General features: G+C 38.8%; 1 protein-coding gene across 2 annotated transcripts in view; it reads left to right on the top strand.

Annotated features, from left to right (window-relative positions):
- The first annotated feature begins 5,583 nt into the window (after positions 1–5,583).
- The window catches only part of ENDOV (endonuclease V), a 78,291-nt gene continuing 66,782 nt past the window's right edge, over positions 5,584–17,092 (top strand). The window contains exons 1-2 of one of the 2 annotated variants that reach the window (XM_074224967.1): positions 5,584–5,817; positions 9,473–9,644. In XM_074224967.1, the coding sequence (XP_074081068.1) occupies positions 5,762–5,817; positions 9,473–9,644 (228 nt within the window). In that variant the 5' untranslated portion in view covers positions 5,584–5,761. The remainder of the gene's footprint in view (positions 5,818–9,472; positions 9,645–17,092) is intronic. The other variant, XM_074224966.1, reaches the window with a different exon arrangement.

Here is a 17,092-nt window from a genome sequence, read left to right as displayed (position 1 = left end):
CTCAACCTTCCAAAAGAAAAATGTCAGAAGAGAACCAATGAAAATATCATGGAAATTGCTTTGGACTGGACAAGATCTTTCAAGTGGGATCCATCAGGGCTCAAAGTGTGGCCCTTATCAGTTAAGAGGCAAAAAGTGCCAAATGTCTTCAGGCACTAGGACATAAATACTGATAATGAAATATTTTCAAAGCATTGCATTCTGTTTGGGGCAGCAACAAATACATAAATATATAGACACACCCAAAATGTAAAAAGAATAAAAGACAAAGTAGATCAATGCAAGTTGAGGGAGGACACAAATAGTTGGAGGAGTCAAAAAAGGTTTCATATAGAAGGTAATTACTGAGCTGTTCTTTGAAAAGAAAGAATTTTAAGAGGCAGAGGTGAGTGAATGAATTTCAGGCATGTGGGATGTTAAGTACAGAGACTGGGAGATAGGAGATGAAATGTCATCCCTGAGGAACATGGAGAAACCCAGTGTAGCTTTCTGGCAGATAGAGGAAGAAAAGATAAAGAGGAATTGGGGCAGCTAGGTGGCACAGTGGAAAGAGCAGCAGCCCTGGAGTCAGAAGTACCTGAGTTCAAATCTGGCCTCAGACACTAAATAATTACCTAGCTGTGTGGCTTTGGGCAAGCCACTTAACCCCATTTGCCTTGCAAAAAACCTAAAAAAAAAAAAGATAAAGAGGAATTTATATTTGATCCTAGAGTTAATGGGGAACCACTGGAATTTACTCAACAGGGGAGCAGCATAGTTCTGTGCATAAGGAACATCACTTTGGCAAAGGTGTAAAGGAACCAGACTAAGGGAAGCCAGGAAGAGATGAGGGGAAGCAACCTACAAAAAAAAGCTAGTGAAATGGTGAAATGGGGATAGAATTGAGATGTTAAAGAGATAGAAACAAGATTTGTCAAATGATTAGATTTATGGGGCTGAAGAAGAGTGAAGAATCTAGGTTGCCAGATGAGGAAGAGTACCTTCAGTACTAATAGGTAAGTTTTGAAAAGGCATGGATGGGTGGGAATGAGTGGGGGTGGGGTGGGGAAGAATAATGATTTCTGCTTTGGGCATATTTGAGTTTGAAATATCTATGATACTTCTACTTTAGAATGTTCCATAGGCTTTTCTGATGTAAGACTGAAACTTAAGGGAGAAAAATGAACTTAAAATACAGATATTTGATTCATCTACATCAATATGTTAGTACCACACATAAGGATTGATGGGATCATCAAGAAAGAAAATATAGATCCAAGTCATTTTTTTGTCCTTTGCTCTCAATGAGCACCAGGAAGGTGAGACCATCACTTGCAAGTGAATTGGATTTAAGTGAGGGAGGGTTGTGCAAATTGACCAGCTTTTCTCCTCCTGAGTCACTTGAGTCCAGTGGCCAGATAGGAATCAGGATAACTGGAGATGGCCCCAACCACAATTAATAGTTGGTTACAAAGAACAAGCATTGCTTCCTCGAAACCTAAATGCTCAGGACAAAGCCTAGGGAAAAATCCTCCATGAGTAGGTTAAGTAAGAATGGCAAATAAGCAAAGGAGATTAAAGAAGTAGATAGGAAGAAACTAAGTGCACAAAACTCTAGGGGAAAGGAGAAAAAAATTGCAGCAGGGATCAAGAAAGACAAGAACTAAGAAAAATTCTCAGGACAGTTTAGAAATCTGGTAATTTTGTAAAGAACAATTTCTTTTGAATGGCCCTAGATTATCAAGCCAGCTTCCATAATTTTGCCCATATACACCATGTTAATTCTTATCTCCATGCCTTTCTTCAGGCTATTATTTTCATTGAAAAAGTGGTTCCTTTCACCTTTTCAAATCCTTTTGATTCTTGATTTGGCTTAAGCCTCAGGATCTCCTTGAGCAATCTCTAACCACTTCAGCCTAGCCCTTTCCCTAAATTTCTATGAAACTATCAAACGGTTGTTTCAGTAATGTCGGATTCTTTGTGACCCCATTTGGGATTATTTTGGGCAAAGATACTGGAATGGTTTGTCATTTCCTTCTCCAGCTAATTTTGCAGATGAAGAAACTGAGGCCTGGGATCATATAGTTATTATGTATGAGGCCAGATTTGAACTCATGAAGTCTTTCTGACTCCTAATCTAATGTGTTAACCAATGAACCACCAATATATCCTATAGAAAAAAATTAGCATTGAATTATTATCTAGGTTTTGTGTTAGACATCAGCTAGACTCAGCTCCTTGGAGATAGACTTTTTCTTTGACCCTTTAATGCTGTTAGCATTGTGATGAACACATAGCAAATGATCAATAAATAGGATGATTTGATTTAACATTGGAAAGAACCTTAATATTCATATAGTGAGATCTTCCTTATCATGCATATGAGACAACAGAATCCAAGGGGTGTAAGTTGCCTGTGGTTACTGTCTATAAATAGTAAATCAGAATTTTGGTGCACTTAACCAAATTTAGGACCACCTATTTGATTGATTGCTATCAATAGATAGGATTATCCTAACTCTTAATGGAAATTTGCTGCCTTTGGAACCAAAGAAGGAAAAGGAGGCTGTTATTCAGGGAGGGTTATAAGATTTCCAAGGCCACAAATAGCTATTCATTTCTAGGAACTTTTGTTTTTTACTGTAAGAGCCATCTGGTTGGGTTCTTTTAGACTTTCCATTATGCCTCCTTATTTTTATTGTATACAAATGATGTTTCTTTTTTCTCCCCAGGTTCATGCTGTCAGTACCAAATCTCATTGCAACCAACCCAAATTGTATATTGCCTCCAGAAGTAAATAGTTGTTCATACTTTGTCCTAACAGGTACAGTAGTCAGGGCAGGAGTTACAAAGTTCATTTTTCCTTTTTGTGTATGAATTTAGTCCACATTATGGGTATTGGCATTTGTTAGCTGACATAGCTATGAGCTATTTCAACTCTCATCATCATCGCTGCTATTTAAAAGAAAAATCCCGGCAACTTCAGTTTTGAAGCAAATTTCAATTGTACACAGCTACTCTGGAGAAAATGTAAGCTCAGCCATCTCTGCTAAGTAGATATGGCACCTAAGTTTAGTCTCACTTAAGGAACCTTTATAGTCAGTGTTGTTTAGATGGTAAGCTTCAAGTATGTGAGACTGCTTCATATTCTGGGCCTGAAGAGTGTTATTGACATGGAGGAGAAAATCTGATGGCTGTATATAATCTGCTCTAATTATATTTAGCATATATATATTGTATTCAGTATTTTCTAAACACTTGTCTAAATCATTAACTAAACCTTGCTCTCTTGACTTAGTAATTTCCAGTTTACAGCTTGGAAAAAAAAAAACAACCAGCACAATTAACTTGTTTTGTGGATAGGGAAATTGAGGCTCAAGGGCAAATAACACACAAAGAAGACAGCTAGTATCAGATTCAAGATTCAGACCGGTCTTTCCTAATTTAGTTTAGTCCAATTTAAACACAAGTAGGAACTCTTATAACTTGGGAAGCTCATTTTCCATTTTTATCTACTGCCAACCCCCACAAGATATTGACTTCTACTTCAGAATGGCTGTATTCGTTGCTTTTAATTGTACTCTCAGGTCAGGCAGATAATCCATCACTTAATATAGGACCTGACTCATAGTGGCCAATGCTTACTGAGTGAATGATCCCCTGAAGCATGGTCCCTAGTATCCTCATTCTGCTCTGCTTCCTCTGCAAGCTCTTATTCACACATTTGAATGGCTAAGTACCTGACTCTGCTACATAAAAGTGAAAATAGCCCCCTTCTCAAGGACTTTCCTTTTTATTGGGGGGGGGGTTAGATAATGGAAAATTTATACAAACAAAATATATTGGGGTAGAGTAATGGAAGTAGAATGATCAGAAAATGCATTTCAGATTGTGGAGCCCTTTTGATTCTATTTCCTTCTTCAGGTCTCTGTAGTTAGGCCAATAAGGAGTCTGGTCAATGATTAGGCTGCCTGCATCTATTTTAAGTATTCTAAACCTGAAGTTCTCCTGGATAGGTTTCGTGATGTCTGGTGAACTTTGCCAAAAAACCATATCTTTATTTTCATTAACTTAAAAAATTAGGCCAGCCAGGTGGCACAATGGAAAAAGAGTACTCTTGGAGTCAGGAGGACATGAGTTAGAATCCAATCTTAGACAACTGATACTTAGCTGTGTGACCTTGGGCAAGTCACTTATCCCTAACTGTCTCATATCCAGGGCTATCTCTCCAGTTGCTCTGATTTATTTCTGGCCACTCTGATGTCATAGTCTTTTTCTGATAAGGAAACTCCTCATCACCATCCTCTAATTGAAATTTCGAATTTCCTTCTATTTTGTATATAGGTAACAAAATGCAATGATTCAAAAAAGCTTAAAACTTTCTGATGTAATGCAACCCTATCATTTATTTTACAGATGAGAAAATGAACCCTTAGGAGGGTAGGTAATTTTTGTAAGATCAGATAGTAAACAGATCAATAACTCCAAAATGGAAGTTTCTTTCCATTCTACCATGGAGGCTGAAGACTTCCAAGTTCTGTCTCACTTAGATCCAATTCACATGCAAATCAAGGGATCACCTTTAGATTTTCAAAGGTCCTTTTCTTGAACAGACAACAAAAACAATGAGAAAACTAAACAGTCTTTATTAATGCAGGGCATCCTGGTAATGCGTATTCTGATTATTTCCAATTCAGTGTAACTATGTTCTAGACTCCCCTCTCCATTAGACCATCCATGAGCTACTTAAAAGCAGGGGCTCTTCTTTTCTAAGTAATCTCATTGCTTAGCCTAGGTATGAAGTAAAAGGAACCAACTCTTACTATAAAGGAGCCTAAAATCTAGTGGGGAGGATAAAGTGCTAAATAAAAGTACATATAACAATAGTGTTAGATGGGATGGCTCTCTGAGAGCAGAGGAGGGATACCGGGAGAAATTCTGGTGATGTAAAAAAAGGGATTAATACAATTTTCTTTTAAAAAGTGCCTAAATCCAAACAGCACAAATATGAAATTAATATAGTTTTACTGCAAGGAAGTGTTGATGGAAGAATGAAAGGAGTTATAAATGGTTGTAAATGGAAAAGGACAAGGAATCCTGGAAATCTTAGGTCTTATATACAGTTTCAAAGTCTTTTTGTTCCTGCCCTTTCCTGCCAATCATTGACTTGGGGCCACAAATATAATTCTTACATTCCTCCTATACATTTCCCCCCTCCCTGCTCATTATAATGAGCAAAAACCCAGCTATCTCCTTGAGCTTGTGCAAGGGAGAAGAATGCAGACCCTGGATTAATCTCAGGACTAGATGGGGCAAGCCTGGTCTAATCTCAGGTTTTATTGACTCGGACCACTGCCCATATGCTCCAAACAGGGCTTTGTAATGCGAACTAACAGTTCTCCCTTCACATTTTTGTGGAACCCAAACACCCTCACAAGAGGGACTGAGAGGGAGGGAAAGACAAAAAGGGGAAAGGAGGAAGGTTACGAAGCGAGAAAAGGAGGCCGAGGGCGAAGTACAAGTGTAAATACGGGGCAAGGCCAGCTTCCGGGAGCTGGGAGGGGCCGACTGAGACAAGACCCAAGGGCGGAAGTGCGAGGCAGGAAGTTCCCTCGCAGGGAACTGCGGGAGGCGGTGCCCTCGGCGCTCGCCCCCAGGCTGCCCGCCTGGCCCTGACCGGGCACAGAGGGAGGAAGCAAGGGTGGGGCTGCCGGCCTTCCGAGGAACGCCACCCGCTGCGCCCATGGAAGTGACGTCCCGAAAGAGCCGCTGAGCTCGGAGCATGGCCCATCAGGCGCTTGGGCCGCCGCTGCGGGAGACGCTGTCCCGCTGGGAACGGTAACGACCCAGATAGGGAAGGGCAGAATCACCACCCTGAGAACTGATTGGCTGATTTCGGATTCATTCGGACCCCCGCCGGCCGAGGGGAAGTCTCTAAGCCGCCTCTCGAGCTCTGCTTCCGGTGGCAGCCCTAGGGAATTGTGGGCCATCGCGGCCCCATCTCTCGCTTCCGCGTCGCCGGACGCGCATGCGTCGTCCGGGGCGCGGAGGCGGCAGCCGGGCTCTTGCTTCCCCGAATGCCGGAGCGGCCCTCACTTCCGGCGCGGAGCCGCTCCTCCCACCGAGCGGTGCTTGGAGCGGGGCCTTCCGTCGCGCCCGTGTGGCCTAGCCCGCCAACCACAGCGGTCATTCGAGTTCGTATTGCGCTTCAAGACCCGCGAAGCGCGTGTGCAGCCCTCTCCCACCCTCCCGTCCCTGGCAGCAACCCCGAGTGGGAGATACTGGCCTTATCCCCGTGGTTTCGGCTGAGGGACGTAAAGTGCTTGCCCAAGGCTGCCTAGCTAGTTGGTGTCCAAGATGGACTCTGAGCCAGGCCTGCCTGACCCACGGGCCAGCGTCTCTACCCACCGCGCCCCTCGGGACGGCCTTGTGGGCTTGGAAGCTTCCCCACCACAGCCTGGGTGGTCCCGGCTTCCTTAGCCGCCAAGAGTTGCATGCGCGCGCGCGTGCGTTTCTGTGTGTGTGTGTGTGTGTGTGTGTGTGTGTGTGTGTGTGTGTGTGTGTGTCTGTGTGTCTGTGTGTGTGCGCGCGTGCCCTTCCTTACAAATCTATAAAGGTTTATCTGTGGGACATAAAATTAACATACAAATAGACGCTTGTATGTACACGTATGTGTATATACACATAATGCTCCTGTATGGAGAGACGATGTATCCAGCCCTTTTACCTCATTTCAGTCATGAAAGTTACTAAGCACCTACTATTTGTCTGGTGCCAACGGTTAGGAATCCAAAAAAAAAGAGACAAAAGAAGCCCCTTCCCTCTAGGATCTTACATCGATTGGGGGTGTTTCTACTCTTAGTGACTCCATGACTCATTCTGACCGTGGGTTTTGGGTTTTTTTTGGCAGATTTATGGTTTGTCATTTCTCCAATGGATTAAGGCAAACAGGTTAAGTGATTTGCTCAGTTAAGTGTCTGAGGCTGAATTTGAACTCGAATCTTCCAGACTCCAGATCCAGCTACTTGCCCACTGTACAGACAAGCTATATACAGGATAAATGATGTTGTTTGCCCGTCATTCGCAAAGAAGGCTATGACGTCAGGGAGATGAGGCCATGACAGGCACATGAACTGGATTTGAGCCTCACTCTCCCCTTCAGAGTCCTCTTGGGTCTAATGGCCAGATTTGAATCAGGATGACTGGATTGGTCCTGGATGAGAGGCAATCAAGGTTATGTGACTTGCCCAAGGTCATACAGCAGTATGACATAGTAAGTGGCAGGGGTCTGAAGCCGCATGTGTACTCAGATCTTCCTGACTCCAAGGCCAGTGCTCTATTCACTGTACTGTCTAGCTGCCATAACAACATAAATAAAAAGAAAATAAAAGGAAATGAAGAGGCATTAGGAAAGGCTTCCTGTAGAAGAGATTTTAATTGGGACTTGAAGCAGGCAAGGCAGTAGGTGGACATGAGAAAGAATATTCCAAGCAAGGGAGACATCCAAAGAAAAGACTCAGAGTTGAGAGACGGGCAGTATCTTGTTTAGTGGAACAGCAAAGAGTCACAGAAGGAAAGAGAATGTGTTGGGTAGAAAAGTGTAAGAAAACTGGAAAGGTAAAAGGTGGTGGGTTATGAAGATAATGTTAAACAGAGGATTTTATATTTGATCCTGAAGGTGATAGGGACCTCTGGGAATTTATTGATTAGGGTAGGGGACCAGATTCCTGAATTATAAAATGAGTTTAATAACCATACCTACCTTGATGGATTGTTGTGAGGTTCAAATGACATAGTATTTGAAAAGGGCCTGGTCGCTGTAAAGATGCATGTTTGTATTCATGGGGGCAGGGGGTGGGGTGGTGGGGAGTTCCCTGTATCAATAACATCATTAGTCCAGGCCTTATCCTTGTGCAATAATGGATAGACATATGAATAAAGCATTTATGAAGTCATTACTACTTACCAAGCCCTGTACTAAACTCTGAGGCTGCAAAGACAAGCTAACCAAATGATACCTACACTCAAACTTCTTTTCTAATGGAGGACTAGAGGAGGACTGGAAAGAGGAGGGGGTAGTGGTAGAAGTGAGAATAATGAGAGCTAGTATTTGTGTAGCACTTGGCAAAACCTAAGGTTCTCTATAATGAATGCTAACTTTTATTATTATTACTATAGGTTATTTCTTGTCCTCACAACAGGCTCGTGAAGTAGATGGGTATTATCTCCATTTTATAGATGAGATAAGAAAGAGGTTAAGAGACTTGTCCACAGTCACATCTAGTAAGTATCTGAGGCAGGATTCAAACTGGTCTTCCTGAGTCCAAGGCTAGTACTTTTCCTACTAGACACCTAGCTGCCTATTTTATATATGATGACTAGACATGATACAGGGTTGGTTGAGATCTTTTTTGTATTATGGATCCCTTTTGGCAATAGGGGAAAACCTATGAATCCCTTTTCAAAATAATGATTTTAAATACAAAAAATAAGATACAGAAGAATCCTATTCGTTGTTCATCTAGTTTTCACAATTCAGTCAGACAGATTATGTATTTTAAGCTCTGTTTAATTTATAAAATAATCTTGTTTTGGGCGGCTACGTGGCGCAGTGGATAGAACACTGGCCCTGGAGTCAGGAGTACCTGAGTTCAAATCTGGCCTAAGACACTTAATAATTACCTAGCTGTGTGGTCTTGGGCAAGCCGCTTAACCCCATTGCCTTGCAAAAACTTAAAAACTAAACTAAACTAAAAAAAAAAACCCCAATAATCCTGTTTTAAGCTCTGGACCTTGGAAAATCACCTAACTCTTCCTAGATCTTAGTTTCCTCATCTGTGAAATAGGAGGGCTGGACTAGTTGACTTCCAAGATGCTTTCTAGCTCTTAGTTGCTGTTCTTATGATCTATACATGAGGGATGAAATGTACATATGGTCCACAACACTCCAGAGTGGATTCTGCCCAAACCAGGTTAAAATGTACTTGAGAAATATTTAACAAAATAAAATAAAATAAAACATAGTAATGTTAATATGTGGCCAGGTCAATGTATGACCTGCAGGGATCCTTATGTATCATTTAGTCTCTTTCTTTCCCCTCCCTTCCCCCCCCCAACACATATGATGAGTTTGACTCCACTGATCTACACCAATATCCCCATATTCTGCAGTCAAAAAAACTGAGACCTAAAGAAATTGATGATTTGTTCAGAGAGATAATTTGAACTTGAATTCAAACCCAGTTCACTAACTATGATTAAGTTGTGACTTTCTTAATCAAAGTTATGTACCTAAAACTCATCTTAAAAGACTAGGCCTGTTAGGTCCTTGAAATAGTTTTTTTTAGAATGAAAGTAGGAATCCTCAGGTGAATGAAAAATTACTTGATATATCAAGTTCAAACATAAATGTGGGAGATTCTTCTGTTGTTTTAAGAGACTGAGGAATAGCCTGTGGATCTAGCTTGATATCTTTCTTCTTTAAATCCCACAGGGAACAAATACAGTTGAAGACCAGTGTTATTGACTGGGATACAGAAGCATGGCAGAGGGATTCAGATTTTGCTGGTCTGCATCGAGTTGCGGGAGTTGATATATCCTTCATTAAAGGGGATGATGTCAGAGCCTGTGCCTCTCTAGTGGTACTCAGCTACCCTGAGCTTGAGGTAACATCTAGTTGGAGTAGCTCTACAAGTTCCCAGTCTTAATTAGGTTGTGACAGAGGGGCACAAGGAAGAAAGGCCAGGGCAGCAGCAAAACAGTGTAACCATTTTTTTTTTCTTTTTAAATTTGAACCCTTCTGTTTCAGTTTGGAATTGGAAGATAGTGAGCTTAAGCACAGTCTATTTTTTAGGGAGTTCTATGTACTTTTAATTTTTTAAAATTTTATAACTTTTAAAATTTAAATCCATTTATTTTTCCAACTATATACAAAGATAGTTTTCAAGGTCCATTTTTTGTAAGATTTTGAGTTCTGCATATTTCTCCCTTCTTTCCTTCCCCTCTCCCCTTGATATCAAGTAATTTGATAAAGGTTATACATTTATAACTATGTTAGACCTTTCCATAAAAGTCATAATGTAAAAGATAGAAAAAAAAAAGAGAGAGCAAAAAGCCATGAGAGGGTAAAAAAAAAATCATAAAGTATAAAATTTTTAAAATGGAAAATAGAATGCTTTGTCTGCATTTAAACTCCATAGTTCTTTCTCTGGTTGTGGATGGTATTTTCCATCACAAGTCCTTTAGAACCGTCTTTGATTATTGTACCTACTGAGCAGAGCTAAGTTCACAATATTTGATTATCACACAGTGTTTCTGTTAAAGTGGACAATGTTTTCCTGGTTCTGTTCACTTCACTTAGCATCAGTTCATTTAAGTCTACAGATTTTCTATATACTTAATATAATAAACAGTATGTATGTATGTACATTGTCAAGTAAAGTATCATTGAATGAGACTCCTTAAAAAGTAACTAGAAAAGTGGTTTAGAGAGGTAACAGTGTCAAACTGAGAACTGGAAGGATTCTTAGTAATCTAGTCAAAAACCTTCATTTTACAGATGAAAAAAACTGAAGTTTAAGGAGAATAAATACATTTCCCATACAAAATGGGTTGTAAGTTGCAGATCCAAAATTCAGATCAAATTCTCTTTCCACTACATCTGAACCCCCCTTAGGAATGAGATGTGGGGGCCCATGAGAAAAGCAACATTTACCAAACAATATTGGAGTTGGCAAATAACTCTTTAACAGCACAGCTGAGAGATAATTATCTAACTAGCCTATGCTTGAATAGCTCTATTGGCACTCATTTCCAGTGGTGGATTCTTGAATAAAGATAGTTTTGTTTTAATTTTCTTTTTTATTATTAGGAACTTTACAAAAATCACTAAACGTGAACAGTTTCCCATACAAAGCTGAACAGAAAAAGTATTGCTTATGTACAACTTGGTTTGTGTTTGATTGAAATAAAATGAAAACACCAGAAACCAAGCCCTTTGCAAAGAATAAATTCTGAGTGGGTTAGGCAGATTCCAGGGTAGTTTTTTAAAAAAATGATAATGACAATCAAGGGGACCCTCCTCAGGGGAAGTTAAATTTCAAATGTAATATAGTAGTTCTGATAGTTCTAACTGCTTCTCTATACCCTGTTTTGAATTTCTATTTTTTTTTTATTTTTAATGATTTGTAGTTGCTCCCACAACCCCTTTTATAATATGTGTCACTATCACTACTTCCTTACTTTCTCTTGAACTTTCTTCCCCCGAGCTTTATTGCTATTTTTCATTTATCCTTCATGATCCCATTTGATGACACTAATAAGTGTCTTGAGACTGAATTTGATTCCAAGTTCAGCATGCTCTCTACTTTGGCACCTAGCTGCCCCCTTTCCCTTCAAAACTTTATCTCATAACAAGTGATAAGCATGCCATGAAAATGTGTTTAATAATGCAAAAAAATACATAAATTGGTCATATCTAAGGTAAAATGTCTCATTCTGTATGTCTCAGCCACCTCTCAAGAGTTGGGAAGCATGATTCATCATTTATACTACTAAGTGATGTTTGGTCATAGTGTTGATGATAGTACTAATGTCTTTTTAACAGTCTTTCCCCCGTGTGTGATAAAAATGCACTAAAGAAAATTTTCAGAGACTGGGTCTGAGTAATGGAAAGTTTTATTTACTCTCCCTCGAGAAAGTGCCCTCAAGTCAGAGAGCCTCAACTGAAAGCACAACTAATTTGGTTTATATAATTTTTTTTTTAGTTTTTGCAGGCAGTGGGGTTAAGTGGCTTGCCCAAGGCCACACTGCTAGGTAATTATTAAGTGTCTGAGTCTGAATTTGAACTCAGGTACTCCTGACTCCAGGGCTGGTGCTCTATCCACTGCGCCACGGTTTATATAATTTCTAACTGCAGTTCCCCACCACCACCCTCTTTCCCTTCAGCCCATTGGTTGAGTTTTGGGGGGTATAATCTATTCATGAAAATCTATCCTAGCAAGAGATGCAAAGAGGAATGTAATATTTTCAAAATATGTCTCACACCTGATAGTAGAGTGACCTGTTACTGGAGCCTCTTAGTTTGGAGATTCTGATTCCCTTCATACTGTTTTGACCAGAAAAAATAGGATTCTCATCATATCTCATGGTCAGTGCCTCAGTGAGCAAAACAGTCTTATTGCCAAAGCAGGATATCCTGGATCCCTAGAATGTAAGATTTTTCTTGATATAAACACTTCTTTAACCCTGAGAGGACTTTACCAGAAATTTTTCACATACTCCCTCTATATAATATTGTAAAGGTGTAAATTTTTCTGGTTCAGGTCACTTCACTCAGTACTATTATAAATGTAATATTTTATTTTTTTCCAGTTACTTGTAAAAACAATTTTTAACATTCATATAAAATTTTTTCAGTTCCAGATTCTGTCCAGAAGGCAAGCAATCTGATATAAGCTTTTATATGCATAGGCATGAAAAAACATTTTCATATTAGTTATGTTATAAAAGAAAGCACAGACAAAGAAGCTCAGGAAAAAGAAAGTAAAGGAAAAGTATCTATTTTTATTTAGACTCCATCAGTTCTTTTTTTGGAGATAGTATTTTTTATCCTTCAGAATTGTTTTGGATCATTGCATTTTTGAGGATAGTTAAGTCATTCACAGTTGATAATCATACAGTATTTTTATTACTGTGTACAGTGGTCCCCTTGTTTTGCTCATTTCACTTTGCATATAAGTCTTTCCAGGTTTTTCTGGTAAAAACCCTACTTGATGGACATGCCCCCAATTTCCAATTCCTTGCCATCACTAAAAGAGCTTCTTTAGTATTTTTTTTAGATAGTATTTTGTAACTATAAATCTTTGCATTTTTAATCTCTTTGGGATACAGACATAGTAGTGATATTGCTTGGTCAAAGGGTACTTTGTTTTATAAGCCTTTGGGTTTTGTTCCAAACCTCTCTAGAAAAATGGTTGAGTCAATTTACTACTTTACCAACAGTAGTGTCTTAGTTTTTCCACATCCTTTCCAACATTTGTTATTTTCTTTTTCTGTCATATTAACCAATCTGATAGGTCTAGAGTGGTAGCTCAGAGTTGTTTTAATGTATTTCTCCAATCAGTAGTGATTTAGAGCATTTTTTCATATGACCATAGGAAGTTTTGATTACTTCATCTCAATACTGCCTATTCTTATTTTTTGATGATTTATCAATTGAGGTATGGTTTTTATTTCTATTAATTTGATTCAGTTCTCTATATATTTAAGAAAAGAGGTCTTTATCAGAGAAACATAACTACGACAAATTTTTTTTTTCCATTCTCAAAAAAAATGTTTGCTTCTGACTTTTATCTCCCCCAATCCATCCTGCTTTCTCTCAATCCTACATTTTTCCCCTTTCTCTTATTCCCTTCCTTTCCTACTTTCTCTGCAAGATAAGATAAATCTCTATATCCAATTGAATGTGGATATTGCTCTCTCTGAGTCAATTCAGATGAGAGTGAACTTCAGGCCTTCTTTTCCCCACATTTTCCAGCCTCCCCTCCATTGTGAAAGCTCTTTTTCACTACTTTGTCTTAGGTGGTGGGATGGAGGGAGTGCATTCTGGGCATGTGGGAGAAAAACAGAATTATGAGTGAGAGCAGAGGGATTAGATTTAGTCATGGGAGAGGTGAAGTAGTCCTTGCCTGCTTTCTTAATGGGTGGGGAAGGGCATGGAGGGATAGAGAAAATTTGGAATTGAAACTTAAATGAATCTTAAAAAGCAAGGGGAGCAAAAAAAAAGAATACCTATTCTAGAAGCATAGGAAATTGCTTGAGTTAGGAAAGTAACATTTAGTATCTATGCTTAAGGAAAATTACCATGGCAGCGGAGACTTGTTAGGTAGACCAATTAAGAAACTGTGTTGCAGTAATCTAGGTGCAAGGTGATGAGGGCAGAACTCAGGTAGCTGTGTAGAGGGAAAGAATTGAATGGAATAAATTGTAGTGGCAATATGTGGAAATTGATTGGAATATGATGTGAGGGAGAGTGAGGAATCAAGAATAATGCCAAAATTATTCATCTGAGAGACTGGAAGGATGGTAGGTCCTTCAGAAGCTCTAGGAAAGTTTGGAAAGGGGAAGGTTTTGGGAGAAAGAATGTTTTTCATTTTAGATATGTTGAATTTCTTGGATATCTATTTTGAAATAGCTATGAGACAGTTTGTTTTTGGAGCTGAAAATAAGGGGAGATACTGGATATATACAGCCAAGAATTATCTTCTTAGAAATAATAGATAAACCTAGGGAAACTCACCAGATTACCATAAGAGTATAGAGAGCCTAGAATAGAATCTGGGGAACAATTACAGCTAGAGTACAGGATATAGATGAGCAAGCAGAGAATCCTGAGTGAGATGTCCTGAAGTATCAGATAATAGGGAGAAGAAAAAAGGATGAAGATTGAGCCAGAAAAAAAAACCAGACCCAAAAGTCTTCAGATTTGGCGATTAAGAGATTATTGGTAATTTTAGAGAGAGTAATTTCAGTTGTGATGGTTAGAAGCCCGATTGCAAAGGGTTAACTAAATGAGAGAAAGAGAAGAAGAAATAAAGGCATTAAGTAAGACCAGTTTAACCACTTGGAGAAATATTGTTCATGAGTAAACTGAGCCAATCAGTATAATAAAAATGACAAGTCTACTAAATTAATTTTCTTAGTGCCATACCAGTCAAACTACTAAAGAATTGTTGTATAGACTTAGGAAAAAATAAAATTCACCTAGAAGCAAAAAGGTCAAGAATATCAAGAGAATTTAAAAAATGAAGAAATGTGAGCTAGCAGTACTGGATTTCAAACTATTACAAAGTGTTAATCCTTAAAACAGTCTGGTATTGGCTAAGAAATAGGGTGGTAGTAGTAAATCAATAAAATAGATTAAAGATACAATACACTATAATAAATGACCATAGTAATCTAGGCTTTGAAAAGCCTGAAGATCTTAGCTTTTGGGGCATGAACAAAAGTTTCTGGGAAACCTGGAAAGCAGGTTGGCAGAAATTAGGTATAGACCAATATCTCACATCATATACCAAGATAAGATCAAAATGGTATATGATTTGGACATAAAGAATAATATCATAAACAAATTAGGGGAGCATGAAAAAATTTTACCTGTCAGATCTATGGACAAGGGAAGAGTTTATGACCAACTGAAAGAAAGGATCTGGAAAGTATAGTGGAATTGAAAACTTTTTGCACAAACAAAGCTAGAGAACCAAAATTAAAAGGAAAGTGGGAAACTAGGAAAGAATCTTTAAGCAAATTTCTCTGATAAAAGTATCATTTCTTAAATATATATGGAACTGAGCCAAATTTATAAAATAAAAGCTGTTCCTCAAATAACAACTGGCCAAAGGAAATAAACACCCAGTTTCAGAAGAAGAAATCAAAGCTATTTATAGACATGGAAAAAATGCTCTAAGTTATTATTGATTAGAGAAATGCAAATTAGAACAACTCTTGAGGTGTGGGGGATAAAAATCCACTTAAAAAAATAGAGAGACTCCTCTGAACATAAAAGAAAGTTTATTTTGGCTTTTCTCAAGAAAAGGGTACACTCTAAGTCTCACAAAGATAGTGAAAATTAAGGAGCTGCCCCGAATTGACAGTCAAGCAAGATTATATGGCCTAACACAATCCCCTCCTCCTTCCTATTGTCCCTCTCTGTCGACTCATTGGTTAGTCTCCAGAGTTACATTCTACTTGTGAAAATCTACCCCAGCAACAAAGAAAAGAATGAAAGTTTTTCATAAAATATTACCTCACTATGCAGATGGTGAGAATAACCTTCAGGATTATAACTATCTTACTGAAGTAACAGTCTACTTATCATCAAACAAGAGGAATCTTATGAGCTTCATTGGAAAGCAAGGTTTTTCTCATGGGAACAGTCTACTGTTCTCCCAGTTAAGATAGTTTTATCATCAAATGGGTGACTAAGAATGCAAGGTCTCTCTGGAAATAGTCCACTCAACTCCTTGGTCTTTCCTTTCCCATGGCATTTCATCCCCTATCTTTGCTTTTGCACTGTAACATCCACCTTTCTTGAAGTTTCCCTAACTACTCTCAAGACCAGTCAAGTCCTACTTCTGTAGAAAGTCTCTCTTTTTTTTCCATCTGCTGGTACCTTTCTTTCTTACAATACCTTCCATCTAGTCTACATTGTTTACTTATTGACTCTTCCCTTAGCACATGATCTTCTCCAGGACAGGAATTTTTAAACTTTTCTTTGCATCCATACTAGTGCTTAGTTACAGTGATTGGCAAAAAGTAACCATTTTTTGACTGACTTTTTAAATTTTGTCCTCTGAATAAGAGTTATGACACGGCAGGCCTTGAGATATTGGAAGACTGCTAACCCTCTCCATCCTGGTTTCTCTCTTCTGAATAGGTTACAATTTGTCATTGTGCTCCTCAAGCAACCCTGAAATCTGCCAGGTTGTATGGCAAGAGATTATCCATGAGGAATATAAGAATGCCTCTATTGTCCATGTGTATAAAGCAAAAGGAAATAGGTTTTTTGTGCCAATCACAGAGGAGGGGTATTTCTTTTAGTCATTGTTGGCAACATTTTTGCTAAAGTCCTTCTTAATAGTCCTTCCTTCACCTGGAAGATAGTAATTCACCTGAGAGCCAGTATGGCTTCAGAAAAAGACCAAGGAAGGATCTATATAATAATGTTTATTGCCCAAAAACTTCAAGAGAAACAGCAGAGCAGAACAGATTTCTGTACATGATTTGTTGATCACACCAAGGTCTTTGGTGAATTGTGAGGGCTTATAGAAAATTATGTCAAAGTTTGGCTGGAGAAATTCATCAGTATTGTATTGTATGGCAATGTCATGATGGCTTGTTTGCCTGGTTTTTGGATAATGGATGATGGATGATGCTGTAATGTTTTTCCAGTCATCAATGGAGTGAAACAAGACTGTATCCTTGCTCCTGTGCTTTTTTTTTGAAATGAATGGTGCTTTGGTTTATTTATTTTATATTATTACAATAATCTTGTGAGAGTAAACATAACCCCCCCCCCCTTAAAAGAGAGAAACCTCAAGAGTAGTGAGAGAGA

The sequence above is a fragment of the Macrotis lagotis genome, chromosome 2, assembly GCF_037893015.1.
Source record: "Macrotis lagotis isolate mMagLag1 chromosome 2, bilby.v1.9.chrom.fasta, whole genome shotgun sequence".
In the NCBI taxonomy this organism is placed as follows: Eukaryota; Metazoa; Chordata; class Mammalia; order Peramelemorphia; family Peramelidae; genus Macrotis; species Macrotis lagotis.
The sequence above is the reverse complement of the archived record's forward strand: the minus strand, read 5'-3'. Positions and strand labels throughout refer to the sequence as shown.